The 23859-nt window shown below is 41.2% G+C and overlaps 1 protein-coding gene across 10 annotated transcripts in view; it reads left to right on the forward strand.

Annotated features, from left to right (window-relative positions):
- PUS7 (pseudouridine synthase 7) overlaps window positions 1-23859 on the forward strand; it is a 76171-nt gene that overhangs the window by 45867 nt on the left and 6445 nt on the right. For all 10 annotated transcript variants that reach the window (XM_042964671.1, XM_042964628.1, XM_042964635.1 and 7 more), the window contains 6 exons: window positions 181-258; window positions 11279-11407; window positions 12291-12416; window positions 21220-21281; window positions 22384-22544; window positions 23529-23655. In XM_042964671.1, the coding sequence (XP_042820605.1) occupies window positions 181-258; window positions 11279-11407; window positions 12291-12416; window positions 21220-21281; window positions 22384-22544; window positions 23529-23655 (683 nt within the window). The remainder of the gene's footprint in view (window positions 1-180; window positions 259-11278; window positions 11408-12290; window positions 12417-21219; window positions 21282-22383; window positions 22545-23528; window positions 23656-23859) is intronic.

Genomic DNA, 23859 nt, shown 5'->3' on the forward strand with positions numbered 1-23859 from the left:
GCTAGCCAGTCTTTGAATGACATGCTACTCACTCACCACAAATGTTCTAAGTCGGGCCCTGCTAAGAAAGGAGTTATTTGGGTGGCGTTTACTTTCTTATATTTATTTTGAATCTTAAATTACGAGAAATACAGTTTCCTAATGGTGTGCAAGTTCATACGTTTGTTTTTGTTTTACCAGAGTCAAACCAAACATATTCTCCTACATGGGAACCAAAGATAAACGGGCCATAACCGTTCAAGAGATTGCTGTTCTCAAGTAAGTATAGAGTACATACTGGGACTCGTTCTGCAGAAACCCTAGCGCCACCTTCCAGAGTCCTCCGCTCCCCCCTTGAAACGGTTGCTTCTGCCTATTGAAAAACACATTTTTCTTTTTTTTCTTCTTATCTGTATTTTGTAACATTTTTACAGCAAACAGGTATTATTTGTGTGGTTTTTAAAGGATTTTTGTGGTAGAGCCAGGAGAATAAGTGCTTCTTTCTCTCCTTCCTCTCTGTTGTTCATTCATTATTAATACGAGTTATTTAAAATTTAATTACAAAACAGTGAATGAGCCCTTTTGTTACACACCAGGGATATACAGATGAAAAGATGGTCTCTGCATTAGAAGCAATTATAATTTAATGGAGCAGGCAGACAAGTAAATCAGAACTTATCACACAGTTCGATAAAAGCTAAAATGGGGGGTTGTTGGGACAGACCTGACAACAAAGCGTGGGGCTTGCTTTGGGGGGCAGGCCAGGGAGGCTTGCACAGAAATTGGGATGTGCGAGTTTTCATCTAATCAGGGCTTCTTGGCCTGTGCCATCACCTTTTGAAGTGGGTAATTCTTTGCTGGGGGCTGTCCTGTGCACGTTTAGCAGTGGCCCTTGTCACTACCCACTAGATGCCAGCAGCATTCTCCCCCAACCCATTCCCCTGCTCCCCAGCTGTGACAACCAAAAATGTCTCCAGATTTTGCCAAATGTTCCCTAAAGGGCAAAATCGCCTTGGTTGAGAACCACTGGTCCAGATTCTAGAAGGACAAGTTGGAGTTTCCTCGGGCCGTGAGGGTCTGGGGTTGCTGGTTTGAATCAAGAAAACAGCTTGTGAAAAGACGCTGGAAACGAGTTGGGGAGCGCAGCACGTGGGGTACCTGGCAGGCATTTGAGTCTTGGGGAGCTAGCAAAAATAAGGCTCAAGGGAATGGCAGGATCCAGATCCTGAGGGGCCATAGGACTCGGTGAGGATCTTGGACTTGACCGTGATATAATAAACAGAGGGATTGTGTGTAGGGGCAGGAGTAGGGGTTGTGACTGGAGCAGGTGGGTAACCCTGGAGATCAGGGCCATTGCAATGTCCTGGGGGTGGGAGAACGGAGCTCTGAACCCAGCCAGCTTAGTGAAAGGAAGGGGAAAAGATGTATTTGTAGCTCTGTGATGTCAAATTTAGGCTTTCATCTATGCCCCCTCCTCCCCCCAAGGTAAGGAGTGGTGGGAGGGAGAAATAAAGGGACAGGAGGAAACTTCTGAGGGTTCTGTGTATGTTCGTTATCTTGAATGTGGCGATGGTTTCCTGGGCCTATTCACACGATAAAACGTGTACGTTTTGAATATGTACAGCTTACCACAGGTTAATTATGCTGTCATGAAAAGTCATTTATACTTGCTGTTCTCGCTTAAAGTAAATACATATATTTATTTGTAATTCCCATATTTTTTCATAGAGTTGAGGTGGCATCTCCTCTGCCCCACAATCCCCTGTAGTCCGCTGCTTTCCCACTGTTTGGATTCACTTGCAGTGGTGTTGGGGTTAAGCGTCCGGTTGCACCCTGCTGCATTTTCCAGTCCTTTTCCTCCTTGACCTTGGGATGGAGGCAGAATGTAGTAGTGAAAGCAGAGTAAGAATGTCTGCTCTCTGTGACTTTACTGTGTGTGCAAATGCTGATGTGTTTGAAAGAGAGCAGCACAAGATACCTGAAGAAGTTCTACTTGGTGGCCTGTTCTTTTTCTTCCCATGACACATAGAATGTGGAGTCCTCTGCTGAGAGTGGAGGGGGCAGGAGGGGGGAGGGGAACTTGAAAAGAGTGTGAGGATTTGAAATCGCCTCCAGGGGGAGTGGGTCGGTGGGGGCTAGTCAGAAGTGGGGAACAGCAGTGATTTGAGGGCTCAGGTTTTCCATCCTCCATGGATGTGGGACACAGAAGGTTCTTGCCTTCCCTTTGGGAGCTAAAATATCATTGTAGACAATTCCTGTGCTTTCTGGCTGGCTCTGTGAATTTTTTTCACATAAATTAAAAAATAAGTAAAAAAAAAAAAAAAATAAATTCATCGCCTGGCTGGCAGTCATGCAACTCTTGATCTCAGGGTTGTGAGTTCGAGCCCCATGTTGGGTGTGGAGGTGACTTAAAAACAAAATCTTTTAAAAAATAAGTTAGTTTTGTTTTCATCACAGAAAGAACGAGGTAGAAAGTGAAATTTAGCCATAATTGTCCTTCCTCCTAGTTGCCTTATGCACAGCTCGGTGTGTTTTTTGTGAGCGACTCTTTTCCTTTGAACCAAAATATTTATATAGAATGTGTTCTCGTGAACAGTAAATGGTGTACCTCTTTCCCTTTTAGTACATAGCAAAAGATATTTAGATATATGGCGAATCCTAATTTATGAACTGTTACTCTATTTGGGGATGTTGACATTGTTTCCCATTTCTTGCTATTATAAGCAATTCCATGATAGACATATCGGTAGCTAAATCTTGGGCACATCTGTGAAAACTCCATTAAGATAAACTTAGCAGTGGAATTCTGACTTAAAGAGAATGTGAAACTCAGGTTTTGGGTTTTTGATACCAAGGCCTAATTACCCTATGGAAAGGCAGTACCAACTTACCACCTCTATTCTGCTTCCCCAGAATCCTCCCTAACACAACTTGTGATTTAAAAAAAGAAAAAAAACAGGGATGTTTGGGTGGCTCAGTCGGTTAAACGTCTGACTTCAGGTCAGGTCATGATCTCACGGTTTGCGGGTTCGAGCCCCACATCAGGCTCTATGCTGACAGCCCAGAGCCTGGAACTTGCTTCAGATTCTGTGTCTCCCTCTCTCTCTGCCCCTTCCCTGCTCACACTCTGTTGCTCAACAATAAATAAATGTTAAAATTGTTTTTTAATAAAATAAATCATTTGCTAATTTGAGGTCAGAACATGGCATCTCCTTATTTTAGATTGCATTATATGATATGAAATCTTTGAATATTTGGAATGAAGATATTTATCTCTCTTCTTGGTCAGCCACCAGGTGTCCTACTTGATCACACTGCGCTCTGTCTCCATAGCCCTTTGCTGCTTTTATCATCTTCCTGTTGACTTAGTAAGAAACCATATTAGACACCTCAGCGTTGGCCTTTGGAAAGCACATAGCACTTATCTCGCGGATGCAGGCTACACCCTTCGTTTGCTTAATGGATACCCGGGGCCAGGCAGGCGGCCTTTCCCGTGAGAACTGGTAGACAGGATAAACCCTCTCTGCCACACAGGCGTTTTAATTATTGCTGAATCGCTCAATCCTAGGGGTAAGCAGCATTGCTTTCCAGCTTCATGTAACTCTCCAGCCACCTCGTCATTTTCACAGGATCTCAGGCAGGAACAGCCTCATTCAGAATGATTTGTTTCTTTTCTTGCCTCTTCCTGCCAGTCTCCTTTTTGAACCTGGGCCAGTTTCAGTGCCTTTGTTAATAAGGGCTGTTATGCAACCTGTTGCTTACGTTGGCTCCTTATGTTTGAGAGTGAGATTTTTAGTATTCCCAAGTTATTCACAGAATTCACTATGAATTTACAAACCAGAGAGCTCCATCTGAGGTCGTCAAAATTACAACTGTGAACAGTATCATGAAGATACTGTCTATACCACTTCATCTCTTATCAGGGAATACCCATCCTTCAGAATGAATATAGCTCCTGCTTTCTCCTGTGCCAGTGGGATTCAGAAATACGTGTCTGTTGTATGTTCAAGAATAGACAATAGAGGGGCACCTGGGTGGCTCAGTTGGTTAAATGTCTGACTTCGGCTCAGGTCATGATCTCATGATTCGTGTGTTCAAGCCCTGCATCAGGCTCTGTGTTGACAGCTCAGAGCCTGGAGCCTGCTTCGGATTCTGTGACTTCCTCTCTCTCTCTCTCTCTCTCTCTCTCTCAAAAAGAAATAAAGAATTAAAAAACTTTAAAGGGATTGGCAACAGAATGTGATCCATCCATAAGAAGGAATGGAGTACTGATGCATACTACAGCATGGGTGAATCTTTAAAATGTGATGCGGAGTAAAAGAAGTCAGGCACCAAAGGCCACATATGATCTGATTACATTTATATGCAATGTCCACAGCAGGGAAATGTGTAGAGACAGAGAGTAGGTGAGTGCTTGCCAGGGGCTGCAGCCAGCGGGAAAGGGGTAAGTAGGTGTAGGGTTTTTTGGGATCATGGAAACGTTCTGGGATTAGATAGCCATAACTGTTGCACAACATTGTGAATATACTAAAAGCACTGAACTTTGTAACAGTTAAAATTACCAATTTTAGGTTATGTTAATTCTATCTCAGCTTTAAAAAGAAGGAAAACAACAGAGCAGGCACCTCCATGGCTCTCTCAGAGTACCCTCCAGGATCTCCCCAGAGCTGCCAGGTTGCCTTAAATATTTTGTTTCTGTGTAGTTGTTACTGACCAAAGAGGAGTTCTGTCCTCGTCTTCCTCACTCTGTGCATCATAATCCCTCTGCCTCCTGAATTCTTTGGGATATAGTTCCTGAATGAATTTATGCCTTGTTGGTTCCGCCAGTGTCCCCCTCTATATGCAGTCAATGCCTGGTGCCCCTTTGCTCACGGAGCTGCTCTGAGCAGCTGGTCCAAGGCTGGACCTGACCTGCTCTGTGCTATGTGGTTCTCAGGTTGGACAAGGTGTTGGTGGTGGGGAGGGGATGGAGTATGAGCTCTGCCCGTTTCCCAACTTCTGGTTAGCTTCCTACATTTTGTGTTAATTAATGGGGCAATGACAGATTTTTTTTCTCAAATTTGGTCAGCCTGCTTCTGCACATATTGAACTAGGAAACAAATAAGCTGATTGATATGCATCAAAGAATTGATTGTCCTCAGAAAGTATAGGGAAATTTTCAGCAAAGAAAAAGAGAATTCTGTGAGATGAAATGGCAAGGTAGGGTTATATAGGTGCATTTTAAGCAATTTATTTAACTCAGTAGCAGCATATTTTTAACTAAGGAGTAAGATAAAACTTACCCAAGAATTTTTCACGTAACACTGGGACTTCAGACACTGCAGGGCACGGTTCACTCCTTTGTGGGGCTGCGTCCACGATCTGCTACTTTGGGTGTATAGACCAGGCACTTTGGGGCAGAGCTCAGCCTTTTATACAGGCCCGAGGCCCAGAATCCACTTTCAGACACACACCCACACTTCCAACTCTTGTATTTCAGGCCATAGCTGGACCATGTCTCCCGCTAGCAGGAATGAGCTCAGGGACCAGTGCTGAAAACCAGTCTAGAGCGTAAAGTATATTATTCAACAAAGTGAAGCACAAACGCTCTTCATTCTAGTAGTTCTCAGAGTAGCTATCTTTTCAGAGGAAATCTGAATTTAGAAAAACTTAAAACTGTTTTCTTATGTGCAATGATATACTATGCAGCATTATTTATAATTTTGAGAACTTGTGAACAACCCAAATGGCACAAATTGGGGAATCTTAAGTAAAAAAGTAAATTTCAATTGATGAATTATTTTCAAGCATATTGGATTATTCCTAATTTTATTTTATTTATTTTAATTTTCTTTTTTAATGTTTATTTTTGAGAGACAGAGACAGCACAAGCAGGAGAGGCGCAGAGAGAGACGGATACAGAATCCAAAGCAGGCTCCACGCTCTGAGCTGTCAGCACAGGGCCTGACGTGGGGCTCGAACTTGTGAACCAAGAGATCGTGACCTAAGCCCATGTTGTACAATTAACCAACTAAAACACCTAGGCACGCCAGATTATTTCTAATTTTAAAAAACCTCTTTACCAAAGTAGAGATGAATGTTGTCATAACAATATAAAAATATTTTAACATGACAAAATTTGAAAATCTCAAATGAGGGGCTCCTGGGTGGCTCAGTTGGTTGACTGTCCAACTTTAACTCAGGTCATGATCTCACAGTTCATGGGTTTGAGCCCCGCATCGGGCTCTGTGCTGATGGCTCAGAGCCTGGAGCCTGCTTCAGATTCTGCATGTGTGTGTTTCTCTCTCTCTGCCCTACTCCCACTCGTGCTCTGTCTCTCAAAAATGAATAAACATTAAAAATCAATTTCAAATGAAAAGCCATTGTCTTATTTTTTTTAAAGTTTATTTTCTGCTTGAGAGAGCGCGGGAGGGGCAAAGAGAATCCCACACAGGTTCCACACTGTCAGCACAGAGCCTGACTCAGGGCTCAATCCCACAAATGGTAAGGTCATGACCTGAGCCAGGATCATGAGTCAGATCCCTGGGGCACCTTGGTGGCTCAGTTGGTTGAGTGTCCGACTTCAACTCAGGTCATGATCTCACAGTTCTTTGAGTTTGAGCCCCACATCAGGCTGTGTGCTCAGAGGTCAGAGCCTGGAGCCTGCTCTAGATTCTGTATCTCCCTCTCTCTCTGCCCCTCCCCTGCTCCCGTTCTTTCTCTTTCTCTCAAAAATAAACATTTAAAAAATTTATTTTTATTATTTAAAAAAAAGTTTTTTGATGTTTGTTTATTTTTGAGAGGGAGAGAGACAGTGCAAGCAGGGGAGGGGCAGAGAAAGAAGGAGACCCAGAATCCGAAGCAGGCTCCAGGCTCTGAGCTGTCAGCACAGAGCCCAATGCGGAGCCCGAACCCGTGAATTGTGAGATCATTAACTGAACCAAAGTTGGACACTTAGCTGACTGAGCCACACAGGTGCCCCCACAATGTACCTTTTTAAAAGGACATAAATCAAAATGGCACATGTGATGCTGTTATTTTAAAATGTGGAGTCCAAGCCACTGAGCTGCAGCTGACCTGGTTGCCAGTCTGTGTGTGAAAAACACTTGCCCTTTTCTTCCCTTGACCTCCTTGTTGCTTAGCACGACGAGCTGCATGGTGTAAAGCAGGTGGCGAGAACAGGAAAACCTGAGTGAGCATCACCTATCCTGCTCCTTCCTAAACCATCCACTTTTTGCATCAGAGGTGGGCTGGGGAGCGAGAAACGGAAGCTCCCCCTCAGCCCCTGGAACAACAGTGCCCAGAGTTCTGTTTTTCTCCACAACCAGTGGAAACTTGTAAAAACCCAGTAGTGAAAATTAGTGGGTTAGTGAACCCATGGAGGCCGACTCTGCTCTAAATGAGCCATGATAAAAAGTAATCACTACTCTAAGCCAAAACAAAACAGAAGTGCCCTTCTTACTAGGAAAACAACTGTAAACGTACTCTACTTAACGTACTTTAATAATCTCCAACTAGGAATACTCTTTCTAAGGATGACTTAAATCCCAGACCTACTAAAAAAATATTCATGAACATAACTACAGTTTTACTATATAGTCCTTATTTACGGAAGAATGCCAGCTAAAGCAGGAGTGGTAGTACAGAAAAACACATCAATCCAGTAGTATTTGCTTCAGGCAATATGAATTCTCAGATACCTGAACAAGCTGATGCAAGACTGTGGGAGAACAGGGTAGTTGCCCAGTTTTTAAAATACCACCCTTCAGTTTACTAATTACAAAGAAAGGAAGGGGCGCCTGGGGTGGTTCAGTCGGTTAAGCATCTCAGTTCAGGTCAGGATCTCACAGTTCCTGAGTTTGATCCCCACATCAGGCTCTCTGCTGTCACTGTAGAGCCCGCTTTAATCCTCTGTCCCCCTCTCTCTGCCTCTCTCCTGCTGATGTTCTCTTTCTTTCTCTCAAAACTAATAAACATTTTTAAGTGGATGGATGGATGGATGAGTGGATGGATGGATGGATGGTAGGGGAAAAGAGAGAAAGGTCCCATTACAGTAGAAAAACCTAGCAAGTACCATCATAACCCAGTGATTAAGTTTATACCATCAGTGATGGACAGACTGAACATTATTGCCTTTTGCTGTGATACACCAAAACCACAGTATCACCTACGTAATATGTGTACCTAAGTCTAATCACGAGGCGTCAATCAGGCAAATCCAAATGTAAAGGCATGGTGTAAAACAGCTGGCCTGGATTCTGCTAAAAGCCCGATACCAACGTAATGCAAAAGGCTGGGCAGATCCAGATACCTTAATGGCGAATAACTGGATGTCCCAATGGGAGTATGTGGTCCTCGGTTAGATCTTGAATTTTAGGAGCTTAAAAAAAATCGAAATTGTGTTACTGGGTAATTGAGTGAGTTTGGATATGGATTGCTTGTTGGTAGTGTGGAATTTCATGTTAGGCTTCCTGAGCATGACCCGCTTGGTTAGGCAGGCAACTGCCTGTTCTAGGAGACACACACACAGCTCTCTAGGAGTAAGGTGTGATGTCTGCAACTAACTCACATGGGTCAGTCAAGCATTTACTTTGTGGGTGTTTATAGATCTAGAAAGAGATGTAAAGTAAATCTTGGGAAAAGTTAACATTTGGTCAATCTCCCTGCAAAGTATAAGGTCCATTACATTGTTGCCACTTTTCTGTCATTTGAATTTTTATAATTTAACAATCAGGAAATTTTCTGAAGTATAAACTACTCTAAATTCACAAAATGGGAGTTACTATTTGCAAAACGTGTGGTAAAGAGATTACCTTACTATATAAAAACAGCAAGAAAAATAATATCAAAAATAGGTTTAAAAAAGGCAGAGGCGGGGGGGGGGGGGGGCGGGTGGCAGCGGCACCTGGATGACTTACTTGGTTGAGCATCCTAGCTCTTGATTTCGGCTCAGGTCACGGTCTCGTGGTTCATGAGATCAAGCCCGGCATCAGGCTCTGCGCTAACAGCGCAGACCCTGCTTGAGATTCTGTATCTTTCCTCTCTGCCCACCCCTTGTTCATGTACACGCTTGAGCTCTCGCTCTCTCTAAATAAGTAAACACATCTTAGAAATAGGTTAAAAAAATAGGTAACAGAACAGGCAGTTCGCAGTCAACATATGTAGAAATGTTTAAATGTCCCTTGCAGTAGGAAGTATGTAGGTAAAAACCAAGATAAAATACCATTCTTAACAGACTGGCAGAGCTCAAAAAGGTTTATACTATGCTATGGGAGGAGACACAGGGATGAGGCAGCAAGCACTTACATATTAATAGTGTGAACATAAATTGATAAAACATTTTTTTTTTAATTAAAAAAATTTTTTTTTTTACCGTTTATTTTTGAGACAGAGAGAGACAGAGCATGAATGGGGGAGGGTCAGAGAGAGAGGGAGACACAGAATCCGAAACAGGCTCCAGGCTCTGAGCAGTCAGCACAGAGCCCGACACAGGGCTCGAACTCACGGACCATGAGATCATGACCTGAGCTGAAGTCGGACGTTTAACCGACTGAGCCACCCAGGCGCCCTGATAAAACATTTTTGGAGGGCAATAGGGATTAAAATTTTAAATCCACATCTAGGGATTTATTCCAGTCATGTACCTATATAGATGCACAAAGAAGTATGTGTAAGGTTATTTGCTATAGAATTGTGTGTGATAGCAAAAGATAGGTAGCAATTTAAATGCCCTTCAAAGGAGACTGGTCACGTAAAGGATTGAATATCCATGTAGGACAGCAGCCATCCTTGTGCCGCTGGCCAAAGAACGAGGCAGCTTCAGAAGTACTGCGTGAATAAAGTAAACCTCGGATTTTCATTGTTTTTTTTTTTGAAGTTTATTTTGAGAGAGAAAGTGCAGGGGGGGGAGGGGCAGAGAAAAGGAGAGAGCATTCCAAGCAGGCTATCAGTGCAGATTCCAACACAGGGCTCAGACCCACAAGCTACGATATCATGACCTGAGCCAAAGTCAGACGATTAACCGACTGAGCCATCCAGGCACCCCATCAGATATTCATTTTTAAGTGAAAAAAAGCAAGATGCTGAACAATTTATAATGTAATGAAATTTGTTTTCTAAAAGGGAGGATCTGGGTATTAGTTACATGGTCGTGTTTACTTTGTGAAAATTCATCAAGCAGAACACTTATGAGTTGTGTATTTTTCCATATATATGACATTTATGTTAAAAGGTTCCCAAAAAATACTTAAAAGAGAGGAGACAGTAGGTACTTACATGCTTCTATATACAGAAAGTGTTTCTGGAAGGAAACATGAGAAGCTATTAACATTGGCTACTGGTGGGGAGAGTTGTTAAGGGCTGGAGAAAGGACAAAAGTTTTTCAGTCCTCTATTTGTTTTTCTACATGTATTGCTACTTAGGGATTTTTCATGAACACTTTCTAATACCTTTTAAATTATAGCAAGGTACACATTCGTGGTAAGATTCCATCTCTATCTGTCTGTCTATCTATCTGTCTGTCTATATCTATCATGTGTTTAAGAAGAAAAGACTGGAGGGGTACCTGGGTGGTTCAGTTGGTTAAGTGTCTGACTCTTGATTTCAGCTCAGGTCATGATCTCATGGTTTGTGGGTTTGAGCCCCACATCAGGCTCAGCGCTTACAGTGAAAAAGCATGCTTCAGATTCTCTCTCAGTCTCTCTCTCTCTCTCTTTGCCCCTCCCCTTCTCTCTCCCTCTCTCTCTCAAAATAAACTTTAAAAAAAAGAAAAAGAAAAGAATGAAAAAAAAAAGAATGGGAGGAATTACAAAGTTAGATATTAACATTGTTTTCAGGTAACGAAACTATAAATTGCCTTTCTTTGTACTTTTCCAAGTTTCCTGTAGCAAGATTACAATATTTTTCTGAAAATGGGACTGACTCTTTAAAATGTTTAATAACAATCTCTGCAGTTGTATGGGATTGCTCTCTGCTCTTATCCCCTTGCCGCACCCTTCCCCTCGTCACAAAAAGTAGCAGATTGCGCCTATATAATTGTCCCATTACTCATTATAAATAACTTGAGGCTTTATGAGTATAAATATGGCCCAGGTTACATCTGTACAATAAGAATGAACCAGTATCATTTTGCTGGAGGAACAGTCCAGAGGAAAATGGAAAGTAACGCTCACCCTAGCTGCTGGGGTGCCTTTTTCACTCTTCATAGCGTGCTGCAGTCTGGTTTCAAGTAGAAACAAGTAACAAGCGTCCTGGACTATTTTTCAGTGAGGCAGTATTTCATGATCTCTTTGTGCTCCTTTTTTTATTTTATATTTTTTAGAATAACTGCTCAAAGACTTGCCCACTTGAACAAGTGCTTGATGAACTTTAAGCTAGGGAATTTCAGCTATCAGAAAAACCCTCTGAAATTGGGAGAGCTTCAAGGGAACCACTTCACTGTTGTCCTCAGGTAAAGAACTGCAGGTAGGAATGCAGACTAGAGGGTCTTGCTGGAGCACCTCACGTCTGTTTGCACCAGTGATCAACCCAGGTGAGCTGGCACTAACAGGTGTGGCAGGAAAGGAAGGCAGAGCAGAGCCCCATAGGGCCGGGAGAGCAAGTACTGCTGGAGTATTTGTACCAACGCCCCCTCACCTCTCAGATCTCAGCCCTTCCTTTGGAGAGAAGCTGTCTGCTTCCAACACAGGGTTTAAAGATCAAGAGGCTGTGCTTCCACCTACATGCAGTACCTGGCTGGGCGCACTCACAGACACAAGAAATAGAGTAGAGGTTACCTGGGGCCTGGCATAGGAGGGGGAAAGGAGAGCTGTTGTTTAGTGGGTACAGAGCTTCCATTTACAATTTAAAAAAAGAAAAGAGTCCTCAGGAGGTAGAGAGAAGGCTACTGGGGATAAGGGAAAGGCAGGGAGGAGCACCTGGCTGGCTCAGTAGGAAGAGCATGTGACTCCTGATATCAGAGTCATGAGTTCGAGCTCCACGTGGGGTGTAGAGATTACTTAAATAAAACTTAAAAAAAAATTTTTAATGTTTCTTTATTTTTGAGTGACAGTTTGAATGGGGGAGGGGCAGAGAGAGAGAGGGACATAAAATCTGAAGCAGGCTCTAGGTTCTGTCAGCATAGAGCCTGATGCCAGGCTTGAACCTGTGAACCGGGAGATCATGACCTGAGCTGAAGTCAGACGCTTAACCGACTGAGCCACCCAGGGCAGCCCTAAAACCTTTTTTAAAAAAAGGGGAAAGGCATGGAAGCTAAGCCATATCATTTATCCATATTATGTATCCATGAATGTGTTTCACTAAATTTTTTTCTGGGAAATTTGGGCCCTTAACAGAAATATAACAGGAACTGATGAACAAGTTCAGCAAGCCATGAACTCTCTCAAGGAGATTGGATTTATTAACTACTATGGAATGCAAAGATTTGGAACTACCGCTGTCCCCACATATCAAGTTGGAAGGTTTGTATTTCATTCCTTAACTTTTGTCTGAAAGAGCTCTCATAAAAAAAGAAGATAGATTTTTTGTTGCTGTGATTTTTAAATTTATTTTAATGTTTATTTATTTTTGAGAGAGAGACCGTGAGTAGGGTAGGGGCAGAGAGAGAGGGAAACACAGGATCCAAAGCAGGCTCCAGGCTCTGAACTGTCAGCACAGAGCCCGACACAGGACTCAAACTTATAAACCATGAGATGATGACCTGAGCTGAAGTCACACTTCACCAACTGAGCCACCCAGGTGCCCTGTTGCTGTCATTTATAACTATTCATGTCTGGGCCAAATGAACCAGTGTATCTCATCAACTGATCCATAATATCCTTCTAATTTTTTTGTGTTTTAAGATAATACATGTACATGGAAAAAATAAAAATACATCAGTGTTCAGAAGGGTATAACCCAAAAAGTAAGTTTTTCTCCCATCGGGGATTGTGTTTTTAGTTTCTTTTTTTATAGGTAAATCTTGGCTCAGTACAATAAGCAGTTGGGTGACTGCGACCCAGAGTAGCCTGACAGAGATGGTGTAGTTTGTGATCTCTGTTAACAAGCACTTCCCAGTTTATTAAACTTACATCTCCACTCTCCCACCTTTAAAGACAGTGGCATAGGATATAAATTGCGTGGTAAAATTTATTTTAAGAAATCTGATTCTCTTGGGGCGCCTGGGTGGCTCAGTCATTTGAGCATAGGTCATGATCTCACTGTTCATGAGGTCGAGCCCACATCAGGCTCACTGCTGTCAGCGCAGAGCCCGCTCCAGATCCTCTGTCCCCTTCTCTCTCTGCCCCTCCCCTGGTTATACTCCTTATCTCAAAAATAAATATTTAAAAATTAAAAAGAAATCTGATTCTCTTTAAGGCAGTAAATAGGGAATCCCTCTAGGGTAAGGTAGGGTGGGGATCCCATCAATAAACACTTAGACTCTCGGCGTTATTCGAGCTCCATGTTGGGTGTAGAGGTTACTTAATAAGTAAGTAAATTAACCTGAAAAATAACTAAATACTTGGTTTCATAAACCTAAACCTGTATATGCTGCCCTGCTGTCCTGTAGACTGTGTTACATAAAGTAATCATTCTCATGGGAGTTAGGATTGTAGAGGTTATGAGTTGGTGGTAATCTGAGAGCTTACATAGTTTGCATTCTTCCTTGGGTTTCAAACCCCTGTTGTAGCAAAGGTGAAATTTAGGCTTGGGGTTTGCTGGAGCTCACCAGTTTTCCTCCGTAGTCCTAGGAACAGAGGACTTTTCTGGACTTCCAGTGCATGGTTGCAGTAGCCGACTACACGAAGTTGCATCTGTTCATGTGTTTTTAAAAACACAACATGATAAAAATCTGTGATGTAGTATTCCTCTACCTCTTTAGGCAGTGTTGTAAAAGTTAAAAGCTCAGGCAGTAAAGTCAGACTTGGGTTTTGAGCCTCAGACTACTCATCTGTAAAATGGAGGTCATAATACTAACCCCACAGGGTGGTGAAATGGAAATGACATGGTGTCTATGCAGCATCTATTTCTATGCCTTAAATACAGTAAGTGCTCAATAAGCAGAAATAATATTTTATTTGAGAGAGAGAGAGAGAGAGAGAGAGAGAGGGAGAGGGAGAGAGAGAGAGAGAGAGAGAGAGAATCTTGAGCAGGCTCCATGCTCACTGTGGAGTCTGATGCAGGGCTCCATCCCATGACCCTGGGATCATGACCTGAGTCAAAATCAGAAGTCAAAAGCTCAAACAACTGAGCCATCCAAGCATCCCCAGAAAGTAATATTTTAAAACTAAAGCATCCTAAGCACAGAAAGAATTTTTGCCAAGAAGAAAACTAAAGTAACTGGTAATCATTATTATTAGATAATAAATGATGATGTTTTCAATCTTGCTAAATGGCCAAAGGACATTGATAAAGATAGTGAAGATGTTAATTGTATTATGGGACAGAATATTTAAGGAAAAACTGTATCAACTTTTGAATTTGTAATGAATTTGGCAGAAGAACAGCGGTGGGACCCTGCAAATTTTGTACTCCAAAGGTAGTGTAAAATGATTAATGAAAATGAGGTCAGATTTATCAAAAATATAAAGGAGCAAAAATTGCATGCCTTAAGTATACAGTATGAGTATACAGTGCATTTAGAATCCCAAATCAACAGCTTCCACAACATAAGAATATTTCCTAGCTTCAAAGAAGCCCACTGTTACCATCATAGGAAAACAAAAACAAAAAACAAAACCCTTAGTTTCGAGTTTTGGAAGGGTGACTTCCATCCAGGATTTTTAAAGAACTCTTACAAAGCAAAGATACAAGGACAAATGACAGTCTAAAAACGGGCAAGTGAGAGGCACCTCGGTGGCTCAGTCTTTTGAGTGTCTGACTCTTGATTTTGGCTCAGGTCATGATCCCAGGGTCTGTGACAAGCCCACATGGAGCCTGCTTAAGATATTTTCTCTCTCTCTCTCTCTCTCTCTCTCTCTGCTTTTGCCCCTCCCCCACTCACATACACGTGCACACTCTGTCTCCAAAAAAAAATAAGTAAAATAAAAACAGGTGATCTGAGTAGACATTTCTCCAAAGAACATAGATTAATGGCCAGAAAGCACACGGAAAGATGTTCAACATCATTAGGGAATCACTAATCATTAGGGAAAAGCAATTTAAAACCCCAATGAGCTATCACTTCACATCCACTATGATGGCTAAAGTCAAAAAGACTTACAATAAAAAGTGTTGGTGAGGATGTGAAGAAATTGGAACCTGCATGCCCTGCTGGTAAAAATGTAAAATAGTACACCTATTTTGGATAACAGCCTGGCTAGTCCTCTACACCAAGTACCATATAACTCAGCTATTGCACTTCTAGGTATATACTCAAGAATTTGAAAACGTGCGTCATACAAAAGTTTACACCAATGTTTATAGCAGCCAAAAAAAGGGAAACGACCCAGATGTCCATCAACTGATAAATGGATAAACAAAATGTGATGTATCCATACAATGGAATACTATTCAACAATAAAAATAAATGATGAGCACCTGGGTGGCTCAGTTGGTTAAGCCTCCAGCTCTTTTTTTTTTTTTTAAGTTTTATTTATTTGCAAAGGGAGAGAGAATCCCAAGCAGGCTCTATACTGTGACCACCACATGGAACTCAAATCCACCAACTGTGAGACCATGACCTGAGCCAAAACCAAGAGTCAGAAGTTCAGCTGACTGAGCCACCCAGGTGCCCCAAGCCTCTGACTCTTGATTTTGGCTCAGGTCATGATCTCATGATTCATGAGATCGAGCCCTGAGCTGGGCTCCAGGCTGGCTATGGAGCCTGCTTAAGATTCTCTCTCTCCTCCTCTATCCCTCCCCGAACCCCCTTAAAACAAAGGGACAATAAGAGAATGGAGTACTGATACTTGCTACGACATGGATAAACCTTGAAAACATGCTAAGTGAAAGAAGCTAGTCACAAAAGGCAAAATACTGTAGGATGCATTTATATGAGTTATCCAGATTACACAAATCCATAGAGAAAGGAGGTTGATTAGTGGTGCCTAGGTCTGGGGGATGAGTAATAGTGACTGCTCATGGGTGCAGGATTTCTTTTTGGGTGATAAAAATGTTCCAGAATTGATTGTGTAACGTTGCACAATTCTGTGAGTATACCATAAGCCATTATATTGTGTACTTAAATGGATGAATTATATGGATACATGAATTACACCTAAGTAAAACATTTTTCTTTAAAGGTGTAATAAATCTTTGCATATATGGTCAAATAACAAGGATGACAAGACCATTCAATGGTAAAGGACTGTCTTTTCAATAAGTTGTGTCGGGGAAATTGGGTATAAACATTAAAAAATGAAGTTGGACCCTTATCGTACACCATTTACCAGAATTAATATAGATCAAAGACCTAAACATAAGAGCTACAACTATAAAATTAGAAGAAAACGGGGAAACCTCATGACATTTGGTTGCCAATTTCTTGGTTATAACACCAAAAGAAAAAAATAGGTTGGACTCCATAAAATTTAAGATATTTGTGTATAATATCCAGATGGCTAACAGACACATGAAAAGATGCTCAACATCACTCATCATCAAAATACAAATCAAAATACAGACAGAAATACAAATCAAAAACATGATGGGATACCACCTCACACCTACCAGAATGGCTAGAATTACACAAGAAGCAACAGATATTGGCAAGGGTGTGAAGAAAAACAGGAACCCTCTTGCATTGTTGGTGGGAATGAAAACTGGTGCAGCCACTCTGGAGAACAGTGTGGAGGTTCCTCAAAACTAAAGATAGAACTACCCTGGGGCGCCTGGGTGGCTCAGTCGGTTAAGCGTCCGACTTCAAGCTCAGGTCACGATCTTGCGGTCCGCGAGTTCGAGCCCCGCGTCGGGCTCTGGGCTGACGGCTCAGAGCCTGGAGCTTGCTTCTGATTCTGTGTCTCCCTCTCTCTCTGCCCCTCCCCCGTTCATGCTGTGTCTCTCTCTGTCTCAAAAATAAATAAACGTTAAAAAAAATTAAAAAAAAAAAAAAAAAGAACTACCCTATGATCCAGCAATTGCACTATTAGGTATTTCCCCAAGGAATACAAAAATAAAATTCAAAGGGGTACCTGCACCCCAGTGTTCATAGCAGCATTATCAACAATAGCCAAACTATGGAGAGAGCCCAAATGTCCATTGACTGATGAATGGATAAAGAAGATGTGGTGTATATATATGTACAATGGAATATTATTCAGCCTTCACAAAGAATGAAATCTCACCATTTGCAATGATGTGGATGAAGCTAGCACATATCATGCTAAGCAAAATAAGTCAGAGAAAGACAAATACTATATGATTTCACACATATGTGAAATTTAAGAAACAAAATAGATGAATGTATGGAAGGGGTGGGGGGAAGGGAAGAGAGGCAAATAAACCACAAGAAACTCTTAATGATAGAGAACAAACAGGGTTGATCGAGGGAGCTCCGTGGGAGATGAGATAGATGGGTGATGGGTTCTAAGGAGAGCACTTGTGATGAGCACTGGGTGTTGTATGGAAGTGATGAATCACTGAATTCTCCTTAAACCAGTATTTCACAGTATGTTAACTAGAACTTAAATAAAACTTAAATTTAAGAAAATAAAGAGTTTTTGTGTCCAAAGGACACTATCAACAGAATGAAAAAGCAACCCCACAGAAGGGGAGAAAATGTTTGCAAATTATATATCTGAAGAGGGGTTAATATCCAAAATATATAGAGTTCCTACAACACAACAACAAAATAACCTGATTTAAAATGGGCAAAGAACTCGACCTTTCTTCTAAGAAGATATATTTTTTTAAATTTTTGTAACGTTTATTTTTATTTTTATTTTTTTTTAATTTTTTTTTTTAACATTTATTTATTTTTGAGACAGAGAGAGACAGAGCATGAACGGGAGAGGGTCAGAGAGAGGGAGACACAGAATCTGAAACAGGCTCCAGGCTCTGAGCTATCAGCACAGAGCCTGACGCGGGGCTCGAACTCACGGACCGCGAGATCATGACCTGAGCCGAAGTCGGCCGCTTAACCGACTGAGCCACCCAGGTGCCCCTGTAACGTTTATTTTTGAGAGAGACAATGTGAGCAGGGGAGAGGCAGATAGAGAGGGAGACAGAAAATCCGAAGCAGGCTCCAGACTCTGAGCTGTCAGCAGAGAGACTGACGGGGGACTTGAACTCACAGACCGTGAGATCATGACCTGAGCTGAAGCGAGACACCCAACCGAGCCACCCAGGTGCCCCTCTTCCAAGAAGATACATTAATGACTAATAAGCTAATAATGAAAAGATGCTCAGTATTACCAATCATTAAGGAAATGCAAATCAAAATCACAATGAGATACTATATACCCATTAGAAATGCCATTAGTTAAAAAAAAAGACAATAAAACAAGTGTTGAACATGTGGGGAAATGGGAACCCTTGTGCGCTGCTGGTAGGAATATAAGTGGTACAGTCTCTATGGAAAATGATACGGTGTCTCTTCAAAAATTAAATGTAGAATTAGCGTATGGTCCATAAATTCCATTTATGAGTATATGCCCAAAAGAAGTGAAAGCAAACACTCAACAGATATTTATATGCCTATGTTTTTGAGCACTGTTCACAATAGCCAGAAGAAGGAAGCAACCAACTTTCCATTAACAAGTGAATGCATAAACAAAACATGGTACATAGATACAATGGAATATCATTCAGCCTTGACAGGAAGGAATTTGTGACACATGCTACAAGATTATAAGACCTTTATGCTAAATTAGCCAGTCACAAAAGGACAAATAACTAATTCCTCTTACATGAGGACCTAGAATGGTTAGACGTATACGCAAGATGGAGTGCTGGTTGCCAGGAGCTGGGAGGAGGAAGAGATGGGAATTAATGTTTAATGTGTGCAGAGTTTCAGTTGAGGAAGATGTAAAAGTTCTGGAGGCAGGTAGTCCTGTTCACGGCAATATGAACGTACTTCGTGCCATAGAACTGTACACTTCAAAGTGGCTAAAATGACGAGTTCGATGTTATATGTATTTTATACAATTTTTTAAAAAAGGAAGGTAAATAATAGGGCGGCTGGGTAGCTCAGTCGGTTAAGTGTCCAACTTCGGCTCAGGTCATGATCTCACGGTTCATAGGTTTGAGCCCCTGGAGCTTGCTTCGGATTCTGTGTTTCCCTCTCTCTCCGTTCTTCCCCTCCTCGTGCTGTTTCTCTCTCTCAAAAATAATAAATAAAGATTTAAAAATTTTTAAAAAGAAGGTAAAGAAAGAGAACATAGGAAAAGTAGAAAACATCTTAATGTGTAGTGGGCCAGATAGAATGGCCTATTGTAACCAAATCTGCGAATATTTAATATGGCAGTGTATATGAAACTTGCATGTATATGGTGGCATCTTAAACTTTGCCATATATTGTACCACTTGTTGGCAGACTTGTTCTGCCAAGGGCCACATAGTAAATGTTTTAGGCTTTGTGGGCCGTGGAGTGTTCATAGAACGACTCACCTCCACTGTTAAAACAGTGTGAACCAGTCATACACAGTGTGTAAATGGCTGAGCACAGCTGTTTTACAATAAAAGTATTTACAAAATCAAGTGGCCAGCCAGATAACAAAGGTTTTTGAATAAAGACAGCTCCTTCTATGATATCTGGCAGACCAATGCCTAGTCCTGAGTTAGAACTCTCTTCTCTTGGGAGGTGTTGCAGATAGCCTAGCCAGCTACATGTGTCACCCAGGAGAATCTTTAAAGACTGATAGAGCATGGCTTGTTCCAGGAATGCAAGGATGGCCAGTAGTAGAAAATCTGTTATGTAATTAATCACATTAGTGGATAAATAATCCATATGAGCACATCATTGGATACCAAACAGCATTTTATACACTTTAATATACAAAAGTATCCTGTATAGGTTAACTTAAATATGAAAAATTAAAACCCTAGTTAACTAAAACTAATAGGTATTTCTATATTCTTATGGTCAGGAAGGCCTCTCTAAGCATAACTCCCAAGACCAAATATCTTAACAGAAAAAAATTGCAGATATGATAGGCAAAATAGAATTTTTGCAAGGCAAAAGATAGTACAATAAAAGTTAAAGAAAAAATTGTGTACACTTATAGATGGATCAAGAAAAGTCATGGGGGTGTCTGGCTGGCTCAGTCGGTGTAGCACATGACTCTTAAATTTCAGGGCTGTGAGTTCAGTCCTCATGTTGGATATAGAGATTACTTAAAAATCTTTTTTTAAAAAGTCATGAAAAATACATTCTAAAGTGTTAATTTAGGGGCACCTGAGTGGCTCAGTCAGTTAAGTGTCCGACTTCGGCTCAGATCATGATCTCGCGGTCTGTGAGTTCAAGCCCCGCGTCAGGCTCTGTGCTGACAGCTAGGAGCCTGGAGCCTGCTTCTGATCCTGTATCTCCCTCTCTCTCTTCCCCTCCCCCACTCACACTCTATCTCTAAAAATAAATGAACATTAAAAAATAATAAAGTGTTAAATTAGATTACAGGTAACCTTTCTTATGTACTGTTTAATTTTTAAGAAGCATGTATAACTTATAATCAACAAAAGTAAAGATGTTTCCATTTGGGCCAGAATAATAGGGAAGGATAAAGTGTTACTCTTTGTCTAGGCAAGAAGGTATTTAACACAGGGGAGAAATTTCTTGAGAGGCTTCAAATAAGTTTTAGTACAGATTTGTACAGATACCATGTTTAACAGCTTAATGACTTGGTAGTATTTACTATTATAGCTTTTAAAACCTGTGACATAAGGGGCATCTGGGTGGCTCAACTGGTTAAGCGACCAACTCTTGGTTTTGGCTCAAATCATGATCTTGTGGTTCATGGGATCGAGCCCCGCATCAGGCTGTGTGATGACAGTGTGGAGACTGCTTGGGATTCTCTCCTCACCCTCTCTCTGCACCCACCCTCCCTCTCTCTCGCTCCCTCAAAATAAACAAACATTTAAATAAATAAATAAAAATAAAAGTTGATGTGATGTTAAATGTTAATAAGTAAACATTCTTAATTTTCTTCTCTCGAGTTCTTTTCTCATTTACATTTGAAACCTATATCATTAGTTTTTCAGCTTATTTTTAAGTTTAATAAAATATATAGAATTAACACAATTTTTTACTCCACAAATTTCAGCATATAAAATTTATCTTAATGCAAAATTAAAATAATGTAAAATTAAGTAAAAAAAAATTAAAGTAAAATAAATGCTGTTTAATTTTAGAGCTATATTACAGAATTCCTGGACTGAAGTCATGGATTTAATATTGAAACCCCGTTCTGGAGGTAAGAATAAAATTCATGTTAATGAAAAAAAATAGAATATCTTGTTAGGTATTTGTGGAATTGCTTTGAATAAGAAATATCTGTGTATATTAGGTAGGTATTTCAGAAATTTTAAAAATTGTTTTTGGGGCGCCTGGGTGGCTCAGTCAGTTGGGCATCTGACCTGAGCTCAGGTCATGATCTCCCACTCTGTGAGTTCCAGCCCCGCGTCAGGCTCTGTGCTGACAGCTCAGAGCCTGGAGCCTGCTTCAGATTCTGTGTCTCCCTCTCTCTCTGTCCCTCCCCCATTCATGCTCTGTCTCTCTCTGTCTCAAAAATAAATAAACGTTAAAAAATTTTTTTTAAATTGTTTTTACAGTAAAATTAAAAGGATAGTTTATTTTTTCACAAATTTTATGTATATATTTGAGATTTATAATTTGTATCCTGTGTTTATTTAGCTCTTTAGTTCATCTAATATATTAATTCATAAACAAATATATTTCCTTTGCCCCATACACTACTAAATCCCTGAACATGCAGGAATCCAAACACATCTCACTTGTGGTTAATTTGTTAAAGCATAGTGTAGTAGAAATTAAAAACTGGGCAAAAAGTGTTGAAGATTTTAGTTTGTTAGTTACTTTCCAGAAAGTACGTCTAAATTCATATCATCTAAAAAATGATTTAAATACTACTTTACAAATTATCAAAATATTTAGTCCCTTTGGGTAATTATTCATTTCCAAATTAAAGAGATAAAGTTGCCTACTTTTAAGGAGAGTTCCTATCAAATTTGCCAACACAGTAGAAAAAGAGAAAGGAGAAAAGGCTCCCTGGGTTTTGTCTTCTGTTAAATCAGCCGTGATAAGGGGACAGTAATGGACTTTCAATACTGGAGGTGGTGGGGGGGCTAATATCAACGAAGCTGTTTTCGTTCTGTACATTCTCCCCGTCCCACCTTCTCACCTCCTGACAGGTATTCTCAATGAGCAGAATCTGTTCAGGGTACCTGTGTTACAAAGAGCATTTTCTAATTTTGTGTTCTCTAGGAAGTGCGTTAAAGTTACGGAAATGCGTCCATTTCATAAATTGTTTTAACACAACTTTTTTTTCCCCCCAGCTGAAAAGGGCTACTTGGTTAAGTGCAGGGAAGAGTGGGCGAAGACCAAAGACCCAGCTGCTGCCCTCAGAAAACTACCTGTCAAAAGGTGTGTGGAAGGGCAGCTGCTGCGAGGACTTTCAAAATATGGAATGAAGAATATAGTCTCTGCATTTGGCATAGTGAGTGCTATTTGTGAAGTCAGGCAAATGACTTGAGGTGGCTTAATGCTTTTTAAATTTTACCTTTAAATATTTTACTAAATTTTAGAAGAGCGGAAGGTAAATAAGGATCCTTTGGTGATCTCGGAGACGTGTGTTACCTGAGTGATCCTTGTGTGTACCCTGAATGGTGACGAGGGAGGGTGGTGGGTGTGGGTGGCGTTGGCAACAGTTATTCACATGGAGGGCCGAGAAAAGCATGAAAGTGGTAAATACTGCCTACAAGGAAATTTAATTTAAATCCAGTATCTTGCTACTTGAGAAATTCAGAATCCATCTTAGAGTGCACTTCTTGATCATTGTCCAGCATCGGGACTGTAACCTGCCTCAGTAAGAGGTTGCACGGGAAGCGCCCAGTGATTACATTTTAGTTTGGTTTCTTCGTGGTTGTTCAGGAGTGGGTACCATCTTGGCAAGTGTGGCCTCTGCCAGTGTTCAGATGGCTGTGATCCCTAGTGGACTAAAGGTTAACTCTTAAACTTAACGTCTCATTTACTCTTCCCCTGGTAAACGAGAAAGAATTTTTACTGCATGAAGTCAGTTGTCAGTTCCGTCATTCAGATTTTCTCCCTCCACGGCCATTAGCAGGAAGGAAGCACTGTTTGCTGTGTAACTAACCAATGTGTGAATTTCTAGAGTTCGAGGGCGGTGTCTTTGGTTTAGGGTGTGAGCTCCACAGGACTTGCTTTATTTGCATGAACATGTGGGAGCTGCCGCCATGGAAGCTGACCATGAGCACCCCGTAGTCGGAGGAGTTCTGTCTCTAAAATTGGTTGCCGTGCATCAGTCGCTGTTGCTATAAGCCTTTAGAGAGATGAGATTTGAGCTACAAGCTTCTTGTTCTAGGGTCACCACTGAGCAAGTGGGAGGCCTGGGAAAGTACAGTACTTTTAATATTCAGAATATGTATTTTTTTCCTTGCCTGTTTTTTATCCTTCCCTCCAGATACCAAGAAATAATCGCTTAATGTATATTCATAGCTACCAAAGCTATGTGTGGAATAACATGGTAAGCAAGAGGATAGAGGAGTACGGACTGAGACCCGTCCCAGGGGACCTCGTTCTCAAAGGAGGTAAAAAGGCAGATATCCTCCTGACTCCACCAAACTAGGGTTCAGCCATTTGACACTAGTGCTTAAAATCCAGCCTGGCCACTGCTTGGGGAGGGTGGGAGGTGTCTAGTAAGGTTAAATGGAAAGGCATTGTAAGCTCAGACGGAACACTTTGCATCTGTATCTCTAGTCAAAATATGCATACGATTTGAGTAAGCGCCTGAC

The sequence above is a fragment of the Panthera tigris genome, chromosome A2 (genome assembly GCF_018350195.1).
Source record: "Panthera tigris isolate Pti1 chromosome A2, P.tigris_Pti1_mat1.1, whole genome shotgun sequence".
Lineage (NCBI taxonomy): Eukaryota > Metazoa > Chordata > Mammalia > Carnivora > Felidae > Panthera > Panthera tigris.